Here is a 25,141-nt window from a genome sequence, read left to right as displayed (position 1 = left end):
TATTTAAGACAATATTTATTACTTAGTACTTACTCATACCTTGATGTTTGCATTTCTTTAAAGTTCTGCCTTGAAGTCAATGTAACCCAGATTTGAGTCTCAGTTTTCCACAGTTTGCGGGGTAAAATATTAATATGTTACATGTTAACCTTTCTATGGCTCCATTTCCTCATGGGTAACATGGAGATCATAACATTATTTACTTCTTGGGGTGGTTGTGAGAATCAGAAGGAACAATGCATGTAAAACGCATAGCACAGTGCCTGGAATGCAAGTGTACAATAAATGATAAACTACTGATCTTCCTGTCTCCCCTTAATTTTTTTTGTTTTTTTTATTTGGCTGTGCTGTGCGGCTTGCGGGATCTTAGTTCCCTGACCAGGGATCGAACTAGGGCTCCGGCAGTGAAAGCACCAAGTCCTAACCACTGGACTGCCAAGGAATTCCGTCTCCCCTTAATTGTATATGATCTTCTTTGTCCTACCAATATATGACAATGAATGCGACTAGTGATGGTGTATGTTTGACTGTTTCCAACGAGTTGTTTCCTCATATTGTAAGAAGACACAGCTGAGTGACGAGTCAGGAATGAATGTTCACTTGGAGAAGCCCCTGAAGAGAGCTATATGGTCAGGCCACGGGGCCACCGCTGTACGCCTGGACTGAAGAGTAAATGCCTGTTGGTGCAGCTCTCGACAGGAACACAGCCTGTCTTTAAAAACTGTAACTGCAGGCAGAGTGCACAGAAGTAAACAAGCCTCTTCTCCCACAGCAAGTGTCCTTGACACTCAAAACTAAGGATGATGAGAGATGGCACAGATCACAAATAACATTCCTGAGCCTTAAAAATAATTCTACTCGGGCTTCCCTGGTGGCACAGTGGTTAAGAATCCGCCTGCCAATGCAGGGGACAAGGGTTTGATCCCTGGTCCGGGAAGATCCCACATGCCTCAGAGCAACTATGCCCATGTGCCACAACTACTGAGCCTGTACTCTAGAACCCATGAGCCACAACTACTGAAGCCAGTGAGCCTACTCAAACTGTTATCACCTCTACTGACTATTTAACATTGTCTACAATTTAGCAGGCTAAAATACAGAACTATATGTATGTATGTATATATATATACATATATATATATATGTATATATATATATTTTTTAAGGGATAGAAAAGTCACAGTTAGAAGTAGTCTGTAAAGAGGGTCTCCAAGGAAATAGGAGTTGCCAGGTCACTATGTGACTTTGGGTGACTTTCTTCAATATCCTGGGGTTCAACTTCCCCTTGTAGAAAATGAGACAACTAGGAGACCTTGGTGGTTTTCAAACCTTTTTTTTGGCCCTGACATCCTTTCTTCCAATGAATGATTATCTGGAAGCCCACAGTGTAAATAAGCTAATACGGATGAGCAAGAGTGGAGAGTCCAGGGCTCACTACTGTCTCCCAGTCCTGACCTGTAGCTCTCAAAGAGCTGCCTGGAGCACAGTTTGGGCACACTGGCCCAGAAGCTGTACCATTCTCTAACTCTGTGGGCCGTAATCATGTACATTTAGGGTTTACCCTTCACTCTTTGGGCCACACAATTAGGACACATTGCTGCCTTCCAACAGTGGCAAGAAAAGAGTTCAAAACCCGTTTAGAACCTGAAAATTAAGCCTAGTTGGCTGAATCTGCATAACTCAATCCAGGAAGTGGTAACAAAATGCAGAGATGCATTGCCATGAAGAATACTCAAACTTCCCGAATAAAACCCATCAACTTGATATGTGATAGGAAGTTTCAGATTTTGTTCTATGATATCTCAGAGAATTGGCTCATCAGTCTCCTTCTTTCCCTTCCTGACCGTATCTTAGGTCCAGTTTAGAGGAGGCTGTGTCATTAGCTACTAGGTTGGGTACTATTTAATGCAGCTATAAAGAAAATGTCTTTAACATTACTTCCATGTCTGAAATATACCCTGACTCCTGTTTAAAATGACAACACCACATCCAAAATTCTACAGTTATTATGTAAATTCTATTTTGAGATTTTGAATTTAAGAGCTTATAATTTCTTATGGAAATAAAATTTTCAAGAATTACAAATGGATACCACATGAATAGCAGAAAGGAAAAAGACATACCTATCTACTCTTAAAAAATAAATTCCTTAGATGAAATGCCTAAATACACAGGTTATAAAATGGCCTTTGAAGATTGGGATGTTGACAGATTCCAAAAGAAGAATAAGGAGCATCAAACCACCATTTACTTTAAACTTATAGCCACTTGTCAGCAGGGCCTTTAATCATCAAAGACACTGTGTTTAATATTCAACTTGCTGTATACATTCAACCAATTTCCCCAACAACTGCTCTTAGAAGTTCAAGTTGAAGGAAAGGGCTGAGGTTTCCCACCTCCACGCTGCAATGTCAAAGCAACTGCAGAGGAATGCTGTGTCCTGCATTAGAATACATCTTGGGTACTCTCCAGGATAAAGGTTTGCGAGGGCTCTAATGAGACAGGCCACGTGAGCTACCCAGAGTTTATCAAGCTAGAACGGTACACACAGGACTGCACCTCCAGGAAGCCTTTGTGACCTTGAGTTTGAGAGGTTTCTCCAAGACTATTTGCCATTTCACTCTGCACTTTCATTCTGTTTACTATATGCTTTCTTCGAGCCCAGTAATGAAAGAGAAAGGAAATATGTATCTAAGAGGCAGGGAGTTCAAGTTCATCAACAAAAATGTACTTGGGACTAATTGACAGGTTGAATTCATCAGTCTCTGGAGTGGACTGGAGCTAACCAGGGAGGGGAGAGCACACTTCAATGAGGGAAGCAAAGCAGCTGAGGCACCAGGGCCTGACTCAGAATAGAAACAGGCCCGACTGGAACGGCAGGCCTGTGTTAATGAGTACTTAGACACCAGCAGGGGCTTGTATTCAGCTGGTGTGCACCTGCACAGCCTTGCCAGTTGTTAAAATATTGCAATACTGTTGAATTGGTTGTTAAATATTTTGAACAAATACCCCAGACATCAGATTACACAGTCCTGAAAATGAGGCGCAGGAGCCTTGAGAGGAGTTGGCAGGAAAGTGAAGTGGACCAGGACATCTCAAGGGGATTTAAATAGAGGACGTGAAGACAACTGTGTTTCGGGAGGACCTTCTTGGCGTGTGGCTCTTCTGCCTGATCTCCCCAGGAAGCGCAAAGGGCGAGGGTTTCACAATCCTGTGCTTGGCCAAGGTGACAAGTTGTTGTTTGCTCCCCAGCAATTCATAGGATGTGGCTAATCGGTCACTTCAGGACAGATGAGCTCTGTTTATTTAGACAGAGCCCAGCCTCACCTGCCTTTGGTACCCAGACAGAAACGACCAAGGCTTTAAGGTTTTTCTGACTAATACTCTCAGGTTCTTATCAACCCGCGCACTTCTTGGAAAGCACTCTCAAGCCTCACGTCCTTTGCCACGAATCTCCTCCCCCGGGGCACGGGCAGTGAGGTGGCAGCTGGGCACAGCAGATAAGGGCAGAGGAGTATCTGTTTCGCTCCCGGCACCTGAGCAGGAGCAGTTGGGGTGGAGGTCACGGCCGGAGAATGAGGAAGAGTCTTGCGTGAGGTGAAGAGGGAGGAGGGAGAGCAGGGCCTCCTTCCAGAAGTTGGGTCAGTGACAGGCCCACAACAAAGGCAGCTGCATGGTGACACGGGGAATCCGTACAAAAGGAGCCAAGTGCAGTGAGTCCCAGGTTGGATGCGCCCAATGCTGGGTGACCCTGGTGACTGTAACCGGAAACTTTTGACTGTTCACCAACCCCTCCAAGAGCAATTTCCTAACAACACACAGCAGCAAAAAGCAAACCAAGAATGAAGTTGGCTTGGGAAGTGGATGTGTTGGGAAGCTGAGACGGGATGGCCACCATCAGGACAGCTGCAGAAACCAACGTGCAGATAGGCCGGGTCTCTGACAAACTAGGGATCCAGAGTTATTGGACTAGATTAAAACATGGGCCAAAGTCTCCAGACGGCTGGTGAGGGAGAGAGCCTGTAACCACAGGCACCTAAGAACATGCAGTGAGGGGAGGAAAGCGACTCAATTTACAAGTAGAAAGTGAACCCTCAGGCTCCTGGACAGTCTCAGAAACAGGTGGTGGAAGATGGTCAGCACAGAGCCCATCGGCTGGGCACTCAGGGCAGTGACTACCCTAGAGGTTAAGGCTGTCCATCTCAAGTTCATGGCTTGATAACGGCCAGATTAACAGTGACAACCTAAGTTTACTTTGTAGAAAATCTCACCAAAGGCAGATTTGGAATGTTTACAACAAAATAAACAGCTTTCCATGTAAGCATCTCCTACTGATGTCAGAATGAAGTCCTTTTGTGGTGTGACCTGAGCCCAGTTATTCCCATTTAGCATAAACTCTCAGATGCGGGCTGTTAAATAAATGGATGGCTGCCTCCCATTTGACCCCAGCATAATCCTTGCTCCCATCATGGCTCAAAGATACCATTTCCACTTAGTTCGCAGGAACCTCTGGGTGATCTGGTCTGTTTTTAAAACGGTCACAAGTATTGTCAGTAATAAATGGCATAACCTACAAAAGTACTACAGAGTGGCCGAGTGTACAGCCAAAGAAGATTTTTGAAAATATTTAAGTCTGAATAAAATAGTATCAAAACCTAATATTCCTCCCTAAAATTACCACCTCCCAAAATGAGCTGTTTGTTCTATCAAGCTAACAAACTTGCCTACATTTATTTCCAGCAGCTCCTTGTCCCAAGGATAGCAGCCCCTTGGTTATTTTCCAGGTTAGAAAAGAGCAAACTTGTCTCAAAGTATGACTTAAAATGCTGCCTTTGGATTCACCCCGGCTCTGCCATTTAATTAGTGACACTGGGCAAGTTTCCTAACTTCTCTAAGCCTCATGTCCTCATGTATAAAACAGGGCTAATTTCCATTTCTCAGGTTTGTGGTAAAAATGGAAAGTGGCAAAGGTTTGAGAAACACTAAGCGTGGAGCCCAGCAGCACAGAACCTGATGGGCAGCAAGTCCTCCACAAACAGAAGCAATCATTGCTCACCCATTCTAAGACGTTCCAGAACCCTGTGGTGCAGAGAGAAATGCCCAGGCACAGAACCTTCCTTGGGGGACTGTGTGCAGCCCAGCGGGCGTGCTGGGAGTGCTGCAGAGGGTCAGGCACAGCCACGGGCAAAAGGCGGGAGATGGACGCTAAGGATGGTTCCACTGGGAAAGGTCAAGCTCCGGGATGGGGAGGGGAGGGGAGTGTGAGAAGGTGTGGGGGTGGGAAACCTAAACAGGATGCTTTTCAAGGACAGCAGACAGGCAAATCCCCAAATCTCTCTCCTACCTGCCTTGATTCCAGAAATTGAACCTCTCTTTTAGGCTAAGGCTCAGTACTCTCAAGAACTGGGACTCCAAGAGCACAGAGGTGGGTGACTCACCTGTGTGTGTGTGTTTGCCTTGACAGAAGTGACAGAGTTTAAGCCACTGCACAAGAGTCTATAACTTACTTTACACACGTTATTTTTTTAAAAATATTTATTTATTTATTTGGCTGCGCTGGGTCTTAGCTGTGGCATGCGGGATTTTTGTCACCGCGTGCGGGATCTTTTTTGGGGCATGGGGGATCGTTTCTTTAGTTGCAGCATGTGGGATCTTTAGTTGCGGCATGCGAACTCTTAGCTGTGGCATGTGGGATATAGTTCCCTGACCAGGGATCAAACCTGGGCCCCCTACATTGGGAGCATGGAGTCAGCCACTGGACCACCAGGGAAGTCCCACTTTGCACATGTTAAATGGCTGACAGTTCTGCCGTGTCTCCATCAGTTACACATTTTGACTTTTCTTTTGCGAGGCAGAGGAAATGTGACAATCTCCTCCTCCAACACTGACCATGTTATGGGGCTAAATTCAGGCTTTGAAACCGAGGAGGACCCTGTGGGGCTCCCGGGCGTGGAGAATTTTCTGTCCCCCGTTTCTTGTAAGCAAGACTCCAGCCTCCATAACCTTCCCTGAGTTCCAAAGGGCAGATTCGAACCGTTGCTAATCAAGGGAGGAGCAGCCAAGAAACCACCTGAGGCAAGATTAAAGGGACCAGAGAGGTTCATCAAGATTAAGGGACCCTGCACACACCCTCATCTTGTCAGCAACCCCACCCTTGAACTATTGCTATAAACTCCTCATCAAATCCTCCCAGGTGGGGACACATAGTTTTTCAAGACAGGAGCCTGCTGTGTCCCCCTTTGCTCAGCAAAGCAATAAAGCTATCCTTTTCTACTTCACCCAAAACTCTGTCTCCAAGATTCAATTCGGCACTGGTGTACAGAGAGGCTGAACTTTCAGCATCGGCTTCACCTAATTCAGTGCTGCCTATGACTCCCAACCCTTATACTGGAACCTTCCAAAGTTATCCATAAGCAGCCTTAAGCTATGTATGTGCATGAGGAGTGGGGAGGGAGGGGAATGGAGACATTTTATGTCGTGATCAACTTCAGCCCTAAATAAATGTGGGCCTGTCTCATAATGAAATAATAAGTTAGCATTTACTCATCCATTCTTTCCTTTTAGTTTTTGTTTTGTTGTTGTTTTTTTTTATTTTTACTAATCCATTCTTCATACAGTACCTGCTATCCTGGAATTTATGTTCTAGTTGGGGGAGACAAACAAATAAAGTAACAATAAAATACATAGGGTGCCCAATGACACTGGTGCTGTGGAAAAGAATAAAGCCAGGGAAGGACATGATGAGGGAGCATCAGCAGGAGAGGGGCAAGGCTGGGCCTCTCTGAAGGCTGAACATGTGAGGCAGCAGCCCAGCCCGGGGTGGGAAGGGTGGGTGATGGTACAAGGTGAGGTCAGAGAGGCCAGGCCCAGGGCCCCAGGGACATGGGGCCAGGTTAAGTCCTGGTAAGTTTGGCTTCAGCTCTGAGTCAGGTAAGAAGCCACCAAAGACTAACATAATATGATTTACACTTTAAAAGGATCCTCTGGTCTCTGTGTTAAGAAGAAACTGTAGGAGGGAGGAATCAAGATGGCAGAATAGGAGGATGCGGAATTCACCCTTCCTCACAAGTACATCAAGAATACATCTACAGGTGTGGTCCTGTTACCTTGGAGAGCTGAAGGGGTCTGGAGGTCCTGTGATGGTGTTCTGGGCCGGAGATCTAAACAATCTAAACATTAAACAGTACAGCTGCTTCAAATCCCTGGGGATTTCAGAATGACTGACACTTCTGAAGCTGTTCCAAATTCTGAAGAGATGTTTGCCAGTAGATTCACAGAAGATGACAAAGAGTACCAGGAATACCTGAAATGCCCTCCTGAGTCCCCTCCAATTGTTGAGGAATGGAATAGCAGAGGTGGTGGGAACCAAAGAAATAGAGGCAATCGGTTGCAAGATAACAGACAGTTTAGAGGTAGGGATAGCAGACAGGGGTGGCCAAGTGACAATCGATCCAGTCAGTGGCACGGATGATCGTGGGGTAACAATTACCTGCAGCACAGACAAGAACCTTACTACCCCCATCAGTATGGACACTATGGTCACAACCAACAACCTCCCTATGGCTACTACTGATAGAAATGTCAGCAGCTTTTAGTAAAACCATTTACTCTGTTAACATGACAAAAGTTTATGTTGTATTTTCTTTTTTTTTTTAAAGTCTTCTAAACTTATTTAATTAATTTATTTACTTGTTTATTTTTCGGCTGTGTTGGGTCTTCGTTTCTGTGCGAGGGTTTTCTCTAGTTGTGGCAAGCAGGGGCCACTCTTCATCGCGGTGCGCTGGCCTCTCACTATTGCGGCCTCTCTTGTTGAGGAGCACAGGCTCCAGACACGCAGGCTCAGTAGTTGTGGCTCATGGGCCTAGTTGCTCCGCGGCATGTGGGATCTTCCCAGACCAGGGCTCGAACCCCTGTCCCCTGCATTAGCAGGCAGATTCTCAACCACTGCGCCACCAGGGAAGCCCAGATGTTGTATTTTCTGTTGGTCATAGTTTTACATCTGATTGTAGAGAGTGGATTGATTTTTTGGAACTTGAGACTTTTTTTTAAATTAGATCTTACTGGAGAGATATGATGGCTGCTGGAAATATCAATAAATACTCCCCTAAAAAAAAAAAAAAGAATACCTCTACAAATGCAACAGTTCTCACAGAGCACCTGCTGAACACTAGCGGAAGACCTCGGACACCTAAAAATGCAATTAAAAATCCCCACACAACTGGGTAGGATGAAAGAAAGAAAAAACAAAAGAAAAGAAACGAGAAGGGACAGCATCCCTGGCAGGGAAATGAAGGTGGGGAGAGGTTCCTGCACTCAGAAAAGCCCATTCATGGCAGGAAAATCAGCTGGGGCAGAAAGGGACCTTTGGGGGATTGGAGGTGAACACAGCAACCGGTCTGTGGAAGGCAGGACAAAGTAAGAACTGCGCGCATGGTCCATGTAACAGCCCTGCGCACCCCAGCCTGAGTCACGTGTCTCCTGGTGTGGAGGGGGCTGGGTGCTGGAAACTCGGGTTTGGAGAGTGGACCCAGGGGGGACAGCGATTGTCTGTGAAGAGACAGCCTGCAGGGACAGGAGTAAGGAGCTCCACAACAGGGAAGGTTTTTGGAAGAAACCCGGGCTGCTATAGAAGCAAGGTATCATTGTTGAGTGGCACACAAGGAGCGGAGCCGCCATTGCAACTCCCTTCCCCCCCCCGGCCCCTGCCTCCACGGGCCCTGGGAGGGACTCCCACCAGAGCGAGCGTGTCCCAGTCTGTTGCAACTTCCTGCCAGTCTCTGTCACCACAGACACTTCACACGACCCAGTTGTGGCTGCCTTATCCCTCCACAGCCTGAGTGAATAAGTTCCCCAGTCAGCCTGGGTGCCTCAATCACCGTTGTTTTCGCCACCTCTCGCCTGGGCGGGGAAAAGACACCTAACGGTAGCCCACATGCAGAGGTGGGACCAAAACCAAAGCTGAGCCCCAGGGGCTGTGCTACTAAGGAAGAGGAACGGAATTCTCTCTGTGCAGCTGCACAAGCTTTGGATTAAATCCCTGGGATCTGCTTGGTAAACCCTGCATCTGAGGAATATCTGAATGGACATGTGCTCCCACAACTGAGACCAGTCTAGCTTTAGCAGCTGTGGACTCTGGGGGCAAGTACACGTGGGAGATGGGCAAGGTCAGAGTCTGAGCTGCCCCCACAGGGCCCACAGCCGGTCCAGAGACCTACCTAGAGGTATTGGAGGGCCTCCTGGGGAGGCAGGGGTTGGCTGTGGCTCACTGTGGGGTCAAGGACACTGAGAGTAGAGGCCTCAGGAAAATATCATTATTAAGATTGTTTTCTGGGCTTCCCTGATGGCACAGTGGTTGAGAATCTGCCTGCCAATGCAGGGGACACGGGTTCAAGCCCTGGTCTGGGAAGATCCCACATGCCACGGAGCAACAGGGCCCGTGAGCCACAACTACTGAGCCTGCGCGTCTGGAGCCTGTGCTCCGCAACAACAGAGGCCGCGATAGTGAGAGGCCAGCGCACCACGATGAAGAGTGGCCCCCACTCGCTGCAACTAAAGAAAGCCCTCGCACAGAAATGAAGACCCAACACAGCCAAAAATAAATAAATAAATAAATAAATAAATTTATAAGATTGTTTTTCTATTTTTTAATTAATTTTTATTGGGGTATAGTTGCTTTACAATGTTGTCTTAATTTCTACTGTACAGCAAAACAGTATGGAATGCTTCATGAATTTGCATGTCATCCTTGCACAGGGGCCATGCTAATATTCTCTGTATCATTCCAATTTTAGTATATGTGCTACCAAAGCAAGCACTCTTTTTTGGTTTGTTTCATTTTGTTCTGTTGTTGTTTTCTGTTTTAATTTTATTTAATTTTTAAATATATTTTTTACTTTTCTATTTTTACTTTATTGTGGTTTTCTGGTTTTTTTCTTGTTTTTCTTTTTGTTCTTTTTTTTAATCGTCTTTGTGTGTTTGTTTTATGTTATCTTTGCTTATTTTAGTTTGCTTTCTGTTTTTGTTTTGTTTTGTTGTTTTTGTTAGTTTTTTATTGTTTGTTTTTGGGTTCTTTTGTTTGTTTGGTTGTTCTCTTGGGTTTTTTTGTTTGTTTGTATTTTCTTTTTTTCTGTTTGTCTGTTTGGTTTTGCTTTTATCACTTTTCTTGGGTTTTGCTTGTCTGCTTGTTTTCTTTTCTTCTTTTTTTGGCTGTGCAGCTTGTGGGGTCTCAGTTCCCCAGCCAGGTGTTGGGATAAGAGTGCCAAGTCCAGGACACCAGACCACCAGAAAACTCCCGGACCCAGAGAATATTAGTCAGCGTGAGCTCTCCCAGAGGTCTCCATCTTGACACTAAGACCCAGCTTCACCAAACTGCCTGCAGGTTCCAGTGCTGGATGCCTCACACCAAACAACCAGCAAGACAGGAACACAGCCCCACCCATTAGCAGACAGGCAGCCTAAAAGTCGTACTAAGCTCACAGACACACCAAAACACACTACCTGACACAGCCCAGCCCAGCAGAGGGAAAAGACTCAGTTCCAATCAACAGAGTGCCAGCACCAGTCCCTCCTACCAGGAAGCTGACACAAGTGCCTGGACCAACCTCACCCACCAGGGGGCAGACACTAGAAGCAAGAGGAATTACAACCCTGAAGCCTGTGGAAAGGAGACCATAAACACAGTAAGTTACACAAAATGAGACAACAGAGAAATATGTTGTAGACGAAGGAGCAAGGTAAAAATCCATAAGACCAAATGAATGAAGAGGAAATAGGCAGTCTACCTGAAAAAGAATTCAGAGTAATGATAATAAAGATGATACAAGATCTTGGAAATAGAATGGAGGCACAGATTGAGAAGATACAAGAAATGTTTAACAAGGACCTAGAAGAACTTTCAAGGAACAAACAGTGATAAATAATACAATAACTGAAATGAAAAATACACAGAAGATAGAATAAGTGAGCTGGAAGATAAAATGGTGGAAATAACTGCTGAGGAGCAAAATAAAGAAAAAAGAATGAAAAGAAACGAGGACAGTCTCAGAGACCTCTGGGACAACATTAAGTGCACCAACATTCGAATTATAGGGGTCCCAGAAGACGAAGAGAAAGAGAAAGGGTCTGAGAAAATATTTAAAGAGATTATAATCAAAAACTTCCCTAACATGAGAAAGGAAATAGCCACCCAAGTCCAGGTAGCACAGAGAGTCCCATACAGGATAAAACCAAGGAGAAACATGCCGAGACACATATTAAATACACAAAAAAATATTACATACAAAGAAAAAATATTAAAAGCAGCAAGGGAAAAGCAACAAATAACATACAAGGGAATCCTCAGAAGGTTAACAGATGATCTTTCAGCAGAAACGCTGCAGGCCAGAAGGGAGTGGCAAGATACATTTAAAGTGATGAAAGGGAAAAACCTACAACCAATATTACTCTACCCAGCAAGTATCTCATTCAGATTCGACAGAGAAATCAAAAGCTTTACAGACAAGCAAAAGATAAAAGAATAAAGCACCACCAAACCAGCTTTACAACAAAAGCTAAAGGAACTTCTAGGCAGGAAACACAAGAGAAGGAAAAGACCTACAAAAACAAACCCCAAACAATTAAGAATATAATAGGAAAATACATATCAATAATTACCTTAAATGTAAGTGGATTAAGTGCTCCAAGCAAAAGACATAGACTGGCTGAATGGATAAAAAACAAGGCCCATATATATGCTGTCTACAAGAGACCCACTTCAAACCTAGGGACACATACAGACTGAAATTGAGGGGATGGAAAAAGATATTCCATGAAAATGGAAATCAAAAGAAAGCTGGAGGGCTTCCCTGGTGGCGCAGTGGTTGAGAGTCTGCCTGCCAGTGCAGGGGATGCGGGTTCGAGCCCTGGTCTGGGGGGATCCCGCATGCCGCGGAGCAGCTGGGCCCGTGAGCCATGGTTGCTGAGCCTGCGCGTCTGGAGCCTGTGCTCCACAACGGGAGGGGCTGCGGTAGTGACAGGCCCGCGCACCATGATGAACAGTGGCGCCGCTCGCCGCAGCTGGAGAGGGCCCTCGCACAGAGGCGAAGACCCAACAAAGCCAAAAATACATAAATAAATTAAAAAAAAATAAAAAAAAAGACAAGTGGGATTTAGCCACAGCATTGGCAAAGGATGAGCAGAGGAAACAGAATCTTCAAGGCCAAGGAGGTTAAAAAAAAAAAAAAAAAGAAAGCTGGAGTAGCAATACTCATATCAGACAAAATAGACTTTAAAATAAAGAATGTTACAAGAGACAAGGAAGGACACTACATAATGATCAAGGGATCAATCCAAGAAGAATATATAACAATTGTAAATATTTATGCACCCAACAGAGAAGCACCTCAATACATAAGGTAAATACTAACAGCCATAAAAGGGGAAATCGACAGTAACACAATAATAGTGGGGGACTTTAACATTCCACTTATACCAATGGACAGATCATCCAGACAGAAAATTAGTAAGGAAACACAAGCCTTAAATGACACATTAGACCAGACAGACTTCATTGATATTTATAGGACATTCCAGCTGAAAGCAGCAGAATACATTCTGTTCTCAAGTGCACATGGAACATTCTCCAGGGTAGATCATATCTTGGGTCACAAATCAAGCCTTCGTAAATTTAAGAAAATTGAAATCATATCAAGCATCTTTTCCAACCACAACACTATGAGATTAGAAATCTATTACAGGAAAAAAACTGTAAAAAACATAAACACATGGAAGCTAAACAATACATTACTAAATAACCAAGAGATCAGTGAAGAAATCAAAGAGGAAATCAAAAAATACCTAGAGACAAATGATAACGAAAACACGATGATCCAAAACCTATGGGATGCAGCAAAAGGAGTTCTAAGAGGGAAGTTTATAGCAATTCAATTTCACCTCAAGAAATAAGAAAAATCTCAAATAAACAATGTAACCCTACACCTAAAGCAACTAGAGAAAGAAGAACAAAGAAAACCCAAAGTCAGTAGAAGGAAAGAAATCATAAAGATCAGAGCAGAAATAGAAATAAAGAAAACAATAGCAAAGATCAATAAAACTAAAAGCTGGTTCTTTGAGAAGATAAACAGAATTGATAAACCTTTAGCCAGACTCATCAAGAAAAAAGGAAGAGGACTCAAATCAATAAAATTGGAAATGAAAAAGCAGAAGTTACAACTGACACTGCAAAAATACAAATCATCATAAGAGACTACTACAAGCAGGTATATGCCAAAAAAATGGACAACCTGGAAGAAATGGACAAATTCTTAGAAAGGTACAACCTTCCAAGACTGAACCAGGAAGAAATAGAAAATATGAACAGACCAATGACAAGTAATGAAATTGAAACCGTGATTAAAAATCTTCCTGCAAACGGGACTTCCCTGGTGGTGCAGTGGTTAAGAATCGGTGCTCCCAATGAAGGGGGCCTGGGTTCAATCCCTGGTCAGGGAACTAGGTCCCAGATGCATGCCGCAACTAAGAGCTTGCATGCCTCAACTAAAAAAGATCCAGCATGCCGCAACTAAGGAGCCCACATGCCATAACTAAGGAGCCCACACGCCACAACTAAGTAGCCAGCAAGCCACAACTAAGACCCAAGCAACCAATAAATAAATAAAATAAAATAAAATAAATATTTAAAAAAATCTTCCAGCAACCAAAAGTCCAGGACCAGATGGCATCACAGGTGAATTCTATCAAACATTTAGAGGAGAGCTAACACCTATCCTTCTCAAACTCTTCCAAAAAACTGCAGAGGGAGAAATTCTCCTAAGGTCATTCTACGAGGCCACTATCACCCTGATATCAAAACCAGACAAAGAAGTCACAAAAAAAGAAAATAAGAGACCAATACCACTGATGAACATAGACGCAAAAATACTCAACAAAATACTAGCAAACAGAATCCAACAACACATTAAAAGGATCATACACCATGATCAAGTGGGGTTTACCCCAGGAATGCAAGGATTCTTCAATATATGCAAATCAATCAATGTGATATGCCATATTAACAAACTGAACGATAAAAACCATATGATTATCTCAATAGATGCAGAAAAAGCTTTTGACAAAATTCAACACCCATTTATGATTAAAAACTCTCCAGAAAGTGGGCATAGAGGGAAACTACCTACACATAATAAAGACCATATATGACAAACCCACAGCAAACATCATTCTCAATGGTGAAAAACTGAAAGCATTTCCTCTAAGATCAGGAACAAGACAAGGATGTCCACTCTTGCTACTTTTATTCAACATAGTTTTGGAATTCCTAGCCATGGCAATCAGAGAAGAAAACAAAATAAAAGGAATCCAAATTGGAAAAGAAGAAGTAAAACTGTCACTGTTTGCAGATGATATGATACTATACATAGAGAATCATAAAGATGCTACCAGAAAACTACTAGAGCTAATCAGTGAATTTGGTAAAGTTGCAGGATACAAAATTAATGCACAGAAATCTCTTGCATTCCTATACACTAACAATGAATGATCAGAAAGAGAAATTAAGGAAACAATCCCATTCACCATTGCAACAAAAAGAATAGAATACCTAGGACTAAACCTACCTACGGAGGTAAAAGACCTTTACTCAGAAAACTGTAAGACACTGATGAAAGTAATCAAAGATGACACAAACAGATGGAGATATACCATGTTCTTGGATTGGAAGAATCAATATTGTGAAAATGACTATACTACCCAAAGCAATCTACAGATTCACTGCAATCCCTATCAAATTACCAATGGCATTTTTTACAGAACTAGAACAAAAAATCTTAAAATCTGTATGGTGACACAAAAGACCCTGAACAGCCAAAGCAATCTTGAGGGAAAAAAATGGAGCTGGAGGAATCAGACTCCCTGACTTCAGACTATACTACAAAGCTACAGTAACCAAGACAATATGGTACTGGCACAAAAACAGAAATATAGATCAATGGAACAGGATAGAAAGTCCAGAGATAAACCCACACAACTATGGTCAACTAATCTATGACAAAGGAGGCGATGATATACAATGGAGAAAAGACAGTCTCTTCTATAAGTGGTGCTGGGAAAACTGGACAGCTACATATAAAAGAATGAAATTAGAACACTCTCTAATACCACACACAAAAATAAACTCAAAATGGATTAGAGACCTAAGTGTAAGACCGGACACCATAAAACTCTTAGAGGAAAACATAGGAAGAACACTCTTTGACATAAATCACAGCAAGATCTTTTTCAATCCACCTCCTAGAGTAATGGAAATAAAAACAAAAATAAACAAATGGGATCTAATGAAACTTAAAAGCTTTTGCACAGCAAACTAAACCACAAATAAGACGAAGAGACAACCCTCAGAATGGAAGAAATTATTTGCAAACTAAGCAACTGACAAGGGATTACAAAATATACAAACAGCTCATGCAGCTCAATATCAAAAAAACAAACAACCCAATCAAAAAATGGGCAGAAGACCTAAATAGACATTTCTCCAAAGAAGACATACAGATGGCCAACAAACACATGAAAAGATGCTTAACATCACTCACTAATTATTAGAGAAATGGAAATCAAAACTACAGTAAAGTATCACCTCACACCAGTCAGAATGGCCACCATCAAAAAATCTACAAACAATAAATGCTGGAGAGGATGTGGAGAAAAGGGAATCCTCCTACACTGTTGGTGGGAATGTAAATTGTTACAGCCACTATGGAGAACAGTATGGAGGTTCCTCAAAAAACTAAAACTAGAACTACCATATGACCCAGCAATCCCACTCCTGGGCATATATCTGGAGAAAACTATAATTCAAAAAGATACACATGCACCCCAATGTTCATTGCAGCATATTTACAATAGCCAGGACTTGGAAGCAACCTAAATGTCCATCAATAGAAGAATAGATAAAGAAGATGTGGTACATATATATAATGCAATATTACTCAGCCATAAAAAGGAATGAAATTGTGCAATTTGCAGAAACGTGGATGGACCTAGAGACTGTTATACAGAGTGAAGTTAGTCAGAAAGAGAAAAACAAGTATCATATAATATTGCTTATATGTGGAATCTAGAAAAATTATACAGATGAACTTATTTGCAAAGCAGAAATAGAGACAGAGACATAGAGAATGGACGTATGGTTACCAAGGATGAAAGATGGGAGTGGAATGAATTGGGAGATTGGGATTTGACATATATACACTACTATGTATAAAATAGATACCTAATAAGAACCGAGTGTATAGCACAGGTAACTCTACTCAATGCTCTGTGGTGACCTAAAGAGGGGATATATGTATACGTATAGCTGATTCACTTTGCTGTACAGCAGAAACTAACACAACATTGTAAAGCAACTATACTCCAATAAAAATTAATTTTAAAAAAGGAAGAGGGCTTCCCTGGTGGCGCAGTGGTTGAGAATCCGCCTGCCAATACAGGGGTCACGGGTTTGAGCCCTGGTCTGGGAAGATCCCACATGCCGCGGAGTAACTGGGCCCGTGAGCCACAACTGCTGAGCCTGTGCGCCTGGAGCCTGTGCTCCGCAACGGGAGAGGCTGCGATAGTGAGAGGCCCACGCACCGCGATGAAGAGTGGCCCCCGCTCGCCGCAACTGGAGAGAGCCCTCGCACAGAAACGAAGATCCAACACAGCCAAGGGTAAATAAATAAATAAATAAATACATTTTAAAATTACCTAAAAAAAAAAAAAAAGGGAGAAATGCAATTTTTTTGAATATTCATATTTAGTTGACTGGATGTACCTAGTTAACCATTATTATTCAATTATTTAATTATTTGTTTGTTTATTTATTTTGGCTGCGTTGGGTCTTTGTTGCCGCGCACAGGCTTTCTCTAGTTGCGGCGAGCGAGGGCTGCTCTTCATTGTGGTGCGCGGTCTTCTCATTGCAGTGGCTTCTCTTATTGCAGAGCACAGGCTCTAGGTGTACGGGCTTCAGTAGTTGCAGCATGCAGGCCCTAGAGCATGCTGGCTTCAGTAATTGCAGCGCATGGGCTCAGTAGTTGTGGTTTGCAGGCTCTAGAGTGCAGGCTCAGTAGTTGTGGCTCACGGGATTAGTTGCTCCGTGGCATGTCAGATCTTCCTGGACCAGGGATCGAACCTGTGTCCCCTGCATTGGCAGGCGGATTCTTAACCACTGTGCCACCAGGGAAGTCCCTGTTCAATGTTTAATTTAGTGACAATTTACTGTAATTATAGATGTCACTATACACAAAGCTTATTTTTATTATGAATTATTTCTTTAGTTTTGGTTAACAGAACTGGAATTCCTGCATGAAAAGTAAAATATTTCTAAGCCCATGTATATGTATTTCCATATACTTTCTATATGAATATGTGAAAGCACAATTTATGAGTGAAGTTTCTCTGCTTTTACATATTCCATTAAAGATAATAATAGAAATAAATAAAATTTTAAAAAAAGAAGAAGAAACTGCAGGATGATAAGGAGCAGATGTGAGAAAAGCTAGTTATGAGATTAACAATAATCCAGAAGACAGATGTTACTGGCAGGGACCAGGGTGGTGGCAGTGGAGATGAAGGAGAGCTGACAGGATTTGCTGATGGACTGGATATAAGATTAAAGAGAAAGAAAGAAGTTGAGGATGACTCCCAGGTTTCTGCCTAAGTGAACAGAAGGATGGAAGCACTTTTTTGAGATGAGAAAGCCTCAAAGAACAGGTGTGTCTATGTATATATGAGAGGGTAGAGGAATCAGGAATTTGGTTTAGGATATGTCAAATTTAGGAAGTCTAACAGAAATCTAAATGATGATGTGAAATACATAGATAGTATAAATGTCAAGCCAGAGATCCAAACTAGAGAGAGAAATCTGGGACTGAGCGGGGTACTGAGAGCATTTAAGGCCCCGAGACTGGATAAGATCACTCAGGGAAGGGTGTGATGACAGAGAGGAGAGCTGAGGACTCAGCCCTGGGCTCTCCAACACTAAGGGGCTGGAGAGGAAGGAATCAGGCAAAGAAGATTGAGAACAAATAAGACAGAAAAGTAAGAAAAAAAACCATAAGATGCTGCTTCCCAGAAAGCCCACTGAAGAAAGAATTCAAGAAGGAAAAAAGTCAATGCTGCTGACAGATCAAGAAGGAGAACGCTTGAGAAGTGACCACTGGATTTAACAATGTGGAGGTCACGACCTTGACAAGAGCTATTTCCATGGAGTGATGGAGATAGAAGCCAGGTTGGAGGGTTTTAGGAGGAACTGGGAGGAGACGAACTGGGGACAACAGGTGTAGATGACTCTTCTGAGGGTTTTCTGTAGAAGAGAACAGAGGAATGAGTCTGTAACTAGACGGGGATTTGAGGTCTAGGGTGGGCATTTTGTTAAGATGGAAGCTATTAAAGCATGTTTGTACGATCATGAGAATGACCAGTAGAGGTGGGATCAACGATGCAGGAGATTACTAGAAGTGATGACCTTGAGTAGCTGAAAGCAGACAGGAAGAGAAGGACAGGCAGGGATGGGTCTCCCACGGAAACAGGAGGGAAGGAAGCTGATGGATGTGAAGTGTGTGTGCTCATTCTCTTTTGAGTGCTTCTGTTTTCTTGATTAAATAGGAAACCAAGATTATCAGCTGAGAGAGAGGTTGAAGGAGGTAATGGGGGTTTGCAAAGAGAGAAGAAGATACTACACAGTCATCCAAGAGGGCAGGAGGATGAACATGCTAGGAAAATAGTGTGTGATGGATGGGCAGCAAGGAGGCTCCACTTGAGGTAGGAGGTCATGAATTTAATGGATCTTGTCATGAGGATGTGGAGAAAAGGGAACCCTCATACACTGTTGATGGGAATGTAAATTGGTGCAGCCACTGTGGAAAACAGTATGGAGTTTTCTCAGAAAACTAAAAGGAGAACTACCACGTGACTCAGAAATTCCACTCCTGGGTACCTATCTGAAAAAAACAAAATCACTAATTAAAAAAGATACATGCACCCCAATATTCATAGCAGCATTACCTACAATTACTAAGATATGGAAGCAACCTAAGTGTCCATCAACAGATGAATGGATAAAGAAGATGTGGTATACACACACACACACACACACACACACACACACACACACACACACGCACATATGCACAATGGAATACTGCCCAGCCATAAACAAGAATGAAATTTTGCCATTTGCAACAACATGGATGGACTTGGAGGGTATTATGCTAAGTTAAAGAAGTCAGACCACTTACATGTAGAATCTAAAAAATAAACTAGGGACTTCCCTGGTGGTCCAGTGGTTAAGAATCCGCCTTCCAATGCAGGGGATGCAGGTTCAATCCCTGGACGGGGAACTAAGACGCCACAGGGCAACTAAGCCCGCGTGCCACAACTACTGAGCTTGCGCACCTTAACTAGAGAGCCCGCATACCACAAACTACAGAGCCCACGTGCTCTGGAGCCTGTGAGCCACAACTAGAGAGAAGCTCACGCACCACAACTAGAGAGAAACCCACGGGCCACAACTAGAGAGAAGCCCAAGCGCTGCAACGAAGAGCCCAAGCACTGCAACGAAGAGCCCAAGCGCTGCAGCGAAAGATCCCACATGCCTCAACGAAGATCCCACGTGCTGCAACGAAGACCCAAGGCAGCCAAAAATTTTTAAAAATAAATAAAATAAAATAAATTTTTAAAAATAAATAAACAAATAAAACAAACTAGTGAGTATAACAAAAAAGAAACAGACTCACAGATATAGAGAACAAACTAGTGGTTACCAGTGGGGAGAAGGAAGGGAGGAGGGGCAAGATGGCGTAGGGGATTAAGAGGTACAAACTATTATGTACAAAATAAATAAGCTACAAAGATATATTATACAACACAGGGAATATAGCTAATATTTTATAATAACTATAAATGGAGTATAACCTTTAAATATTGTGAATCACTATGTTGTACACGTGTAACATATAATATTGCACATAAATTATAGCTCAATTAAAAAAAAAAAAAATGAAGCCTGGTCAGCATGGTGGTGTGCTGAGGCGCCCAGGCGCTGAACTCATGAAAAGCTGGATTTCCAAAGCCCACCACATGCCAGGCATTACACCTCATACACTTTGACCCTCATTATGGCTGCCCCATGACAAGGTAGGCATTACTATCTCCATTTTACAAATGAAGGAACCAAGACACGGAGGCCAAGTGACTTGCCCAAGGCCAAACCACAGAAAGAAGCAGAACCAGAATTCAAACTAGACAGTCAAATGCAGCACCACCACTCCCCATGCCGTGCAAAACGGTTGTCTCAGGATTTGAGTGCTCCTTCCCACCCATGTTTAGACCTTTATAAGGGCTTCCAAAAGAATCTTTTTTCATGAAATGTCTAGATTTTAAACAAATACTACAATATAAATATTTCAATGGTCAACTCAATTCAAATTAATAACAGTTGCTTTCTTTGGGATGGAAAGTAATGTAGAGGCAGCAGGATGGGAAGGGGAAGAGGAAAGGTTAAATGAACTAAGATTCTGAGCCTAGAAAGAAAAAGGATAAGAAATGATCTAATTCTTGCTCTGGAACTAAATTAAACAGGAATCTGACTGGTCCTGATCACTATGTCCTGAAAATCAGAACAGAATCATCAGGGAGTTTAAAAGTATTTTTTTTTTCATAGAATTCTTAAAGATAATGACAGGTACACACGCTACTTACTGCCAATGTTGAATTCATCTTCATTAAGGCCCACATTTTCTTAGTACCTGCGTGCTCTTTAAAAATATATATTTGGGTTTCTTAATATCAACAACAACAACAATAATAATAGCACCAGAATACAGTAATAGCAGTTGACTGAGTGCCAATGTATGGCAAACACTATGATGTGTCCCTGCACTGTTCCCTGAGTTAAACCTACTCCATGAAGCAAGCATTTTGATCCCCATTTTGTAGATAGATGATTCTGGAACTCAGAGGCGTTAAGAAGTATGATCTGAGTCACACAACCAGTAAGTGGCAAAGCTTTGAATATGTGGACCTACAGGCCTGGATTAGGCAATAAACAGGGAGGAGATTGGCTTTACAACCAGAGATGGTCACTAACTATGTCAAAGAATTATCATTAAACTTAAAAAACAGACTTTTCGGCAATTCGGTCAGGGAAACTTACAGAAAAGTTGTTACCTAAATCCAGAGTATACTTCATAAGAGGAACACTAAGGTCCCTATGACACACAACAGGCCCACATGGCTATTTTCTGAAGTTTTAAAAGAACAAAACAAAAAAACAATTCTACCCTCTCCCTATTGAATCAAGTGCTCCCTGCCTCTAAATGCATTTGGATGGAGATCAGAAAGGGACTCAGACAAAAAGCCCTCCAGGAAACAGCTCTTTGTCCTGGTTCCACCAGGGAGGCTGTCCTTTGAAGTCTCTCCCAACAGTTTTGCTTAGATAAGATGTTTTTCTCCCCGAGACAATGAATGATTCCTCAGAGATCTGCCTTTGGAAGACAGAGAAACAAACTATCACATATAGGTATATGTCAGGATTGTTTTGTTTGTTCAATGTTAGTTTGTTTTAAACTATGCTTCTTACCTGGATCCATATCAGAAGAGCAAGGAATAGAAAGGGCTTCCTCAGAACTAAAAGCCTCACTGTTGGCCTCCTGGCTGGGTCTCTGCAACACGTAATCCCTTACGTCACAAGCTGACGGCAGGTCCAAAGCATTGCTCTCCTCTGATTGGCTTCCTGGAGTGGCTTCCTGAGTTGCCATAGTCCTGCCATGGAAAAAATAAAACAATTCAATAAAGAAGGTATTGTGTAAGAGGAGCCTCCATTACAGCCATGGCTTAAAGCACCTTAAAGACCAAACAACAGTAGAACCAAAATAATTTACTTTCCTGTTATTAACAGTCTTCCTTGTCTTCGCTTTACTTTCCTGTTATTAATTGTCTTCCTTGTCTTTGCTTTAGACCCAGTATTTGTTTACCATGTTTCTTCATCATGAGAAACAAATAACTCTCAGCACAGAAAGAAACCATGAATCATTTCAGCTGGAAAGTGAACTGCATGTCTGATAAGGATGAAATACTGTGCAGCACTATAATCCAAGGACTACACAAATATTTAATGAGATGGGAAACTGTCCATTATATAGTAAATGGAAAAAGATTTAAAAACTATAGGTAGGGTTTGATCCAGATTTTATAAAATATCGTGTGTGGGATGTGTGTGTATGAAATATACAGACCTATAGCTAGAAAAAAAAGTCTGGAAGGGTATATCCCAAATTAATTCCAGTGATAATTAACTCAGTGGTTTAATTTCTGGGTAGTGAAATTACAGATGATTTGCATCATCTTCTGTGGCCTTCAGACAACTGTTAACATGCCAGGCCCCAGGGATGCAAAGATGAATGTGATAGACATTTCCTTTGAGTTGCTCAGGTTGGGATGATCCAAACACAGAGACAGACAGTGCTAACACCATGATAAGATGAAGAGGTGCCCAGAGAGGGGCAGTGGGCTTTCTGGAGGAGGCTGTCCCCAAGCGTGGGGCAGGCCATGGCCAGGGGACAGTATGAACCCCAGAGGAACCAGCTTGGGCAACCACAAGTGGCAAGAGGTGTTGAGAGTTTTGGACATTTCTTGTTAAAAATTAGGTGTCCCTTACCCCTCCTGGTTGATGTCTACTTGTGGGCTGGAGGGCTCTTTGCAGTACATCCAGCCCTGCCCACCTCTCTGTAAAATAATTATGGGCCTGGGGAGATCCTGGACCCTCTGCTACTCTCTGCCTCTTAAGTTGTCATCAGTAAATCTTACTATGGTCAACACCACACCCTGTGACTACCACAGGCCACCATGTACCATGCAGAGGAGACACATGGTCAGATCTGCAGATTTGGCAGCTGGACAGCAGGCAATCTCAGGAGCGACAGGAATTCAGACAACTGTTGTGGTCCCAGTGAGAGAGGAAGAGCATGTGAATGAGGGTAGGGCACTAGCAGCCAAGAGCAGGGGACAGACTAAGAAGATATTTAGGAACAGAAATAAGAGTCGAACTTAATAACTGAATGGATAAAAGGGCTAAAGAGGAACAAGAAGTCAACAAAGAGGGGTAGCTTCAGTGACAGGGTTGTGTTATCAACTAAGTGAGAGCAGACAGAAGGATAGGTTTGGGAGGAGGCAGTATTCCAAATTATGGGATATTATCCAGCTGTTAAAATGACAGTCAGAACTTGAAAGATCTATGTCTGAATGACAGAAGCAATTTCAGAATAACATGAACAGTATAATAATATGAGTAGTTAACATTTATTAAGTGCTTTTTGGTTGCCAGGCATTGTGCTATGAGCTTCATCTGCAACAGCCCTATGAAGCAGGTAATCTTATTATTACCCTCATTTACAGTCAGATAGTCAGCCCCAAACACAGGAGAAGTAGAGTAACTAGCCCAAGGAAACCCGTCTAGAAAGTACCAACCTAGGATGAACCCAGCTCCAGAGCCTCCCGACTGCAGCCCAAACTACCACCTGATCAAGCAAAGATAGGAGGTATAAAAACAAATCAACAGAGAGACCTGGCGAGACCCCTCTCATTTGAGGACACCCAGTCACATGCTGTTGTGGACATTCACTCAGGCAGACAGTGAGCCAAGACATCAGCTGATTGCTTCTGGAAGGAGTGAGGTGATCAAGATTCCCAAAGAAGCAAGAACATCCTGTCTTTGCACATTGCTATATTAGCCAACCAAGCCCGAAGTTTCAGCAAACACCTCTGCTGCAGGCATCTGTGGCTCCTCCTTCTGCCCTCATCTTACCAAACACTGCTCTGGAGGTTTCTGGAAGGGAACAAACAGGTTAATGAATGACAGCCACGTATCCTGCTTGCCTACAAAGGTGTCTTGAAATCAGCCAGCAACAGAAGTCATTATTAATGACATGGAATAAAAGGAATCCTTTTTGAAAACAAATAGCACCTTGATGTGATATCTATCTTTTCTTTTATAATCACTTATATTAAATGTCAAATACATCCCAAACTGGTTATTTGAACAAAAAAAGAAAAAAACAATCTACTGAAAGGCAGAATCCTGTTTATTACAAAATAAGTACCTGGGCATGTAAAACATTATTTGGGACTCAATGAATTTGTACAGGAGAAATCAAATAATAGGGACAGATGAGACCCTTCTAATGATCTGAAACTACCTAGGCTGGCCAAGTAGAATGTAATGATTATCCTTTGCCCCAAAACTTTTGATATGTGGTTCAATTTCCTTCTCCAGAAGTGCTTATTTTCTTCTCTTAAAGGTGCTTTAATTATACAATCTAAATATTATTTTCCAATACTTGGGAGTATAGGATGCCTTGTGACTGCAGGCACAAGAAGTTTCTCAGTACATAAACGCCTGCTTACCAAGAGAAAGCAGCCGTTGCTCTACAGATTCTTACAAATCTACAAAAACAACTCAGTCAGGGTCCATGTATAAGAAGCAGTTTAATTTCATTTACTTTTTTCTTTTTCTTTTTTTTGGCCACACCATGTGGCTTGCGGGATCTTAGTTCCCCAACCAGGGACTGAACCCAGGCCATGGCAGTGAAGTGCCAAGTCCTAACCACTGGACTGCCAGGGAACCATGTACTTTTTTTTTTTTTTTTTTCCCAATTAAGGCTCTTTCCTCCCAATATTTTACATGAAAAATTTCAAACAAAGGATAGTGGAAAGAATTTAATACAATGACCATCCATATAGTTACTGCCTAGATTTCTTTATTCTTACTCAATTTACTTAAACACCAAAACAAAACCAAAAACAGTTCACCCATTTCTTCCACCACTCTCCCCCCGCCACTTCTGACAACCACCAATCTGCTCTCCGTATCTATAAGCTTAATATAAAGTATTTGTATTTCTCTGACGCATTTCACTTATAATGCTCTCAGGGCCATTCATGTTGTTGCAAATAGCAAAATTTCATTCTTTTTAATGGCTGAATAATATTACATTGTACATATATATCACATCTTCCTTATTCACTCATTCATCAATGGACCCTTAGGTTGTTTTTGTATCTTGGCTATTATAAATAATGCTGCAATGAACATGGGGGTGCATATATCTTTTCT

The 25,141-nt window shown here is 42.5% G+C and overlaps 1 protein-coding gene and 1 pseudogene across 15 annotated transcripts in view; one reads left to right on the top strand and one right to left on the bottom strand.

Annotated features, from left to right (window-relative positions):
* SHLD1 (shieldin complex subunit 1) overlaps nt 1–25,141 on the bottom strand; it is a 109,526-nt gene that overhangs the window by 76,120 nt on the left and 8,265 nt on the right. For 4 of the 14 annotated variants that reach the window (XR_014255076.1, XM_082431443.1, XM_082431446.1 and 1 more), the window contains exons 2-3: nt 23,594–23,854; nt 21,611–21,792 (exon numbers count right to left, since the gene is read on the bottom strand). Coding sequence is in view for 12 of the 14 variants with exons in the window: in XM_082431443.1 (XP_082287569.1) it covers nt 21,611–21,792; nt 23,594–23,646 (235 nt within the window). In the remaining 2 variants the exon portion in view is untranslated. The other 10 variants (XM_082431455.1, XM_082431453.1, XM_082431444.1 and 7 more) reach the window with 9 other exon arrangements.
* LOC309645825 (RNA guanine-N7 methyltransferase-activating subunit-like protein pseudogene) lies at nt 7,167–12,187 on the top strand (annotated as a pseudogene). The gene has a single exon. The product of its transcript is annotated as an RNA guanine-N7 methyltransferase-activating subunit-like protein pseudogene (transcript).

The sequence above is a fragment of the Balaenoptera physalus genome (genome assembly GCF_965194825.1).
Source record: "Balaenoptera physalus genome assembly, chromosome: 16".
Classification (NCBI taxonomy): Eukaryota; Metazoa; Chordata; class Mammalia; order Artiodactyla; family Balaenopteridae; genus Balaenoptera; species Balaenoptera physalus.
Note: the sequence above shows the minus strand (reverse complement) of the source record. Positions and strands in the feature narration are given on the sequence as shown.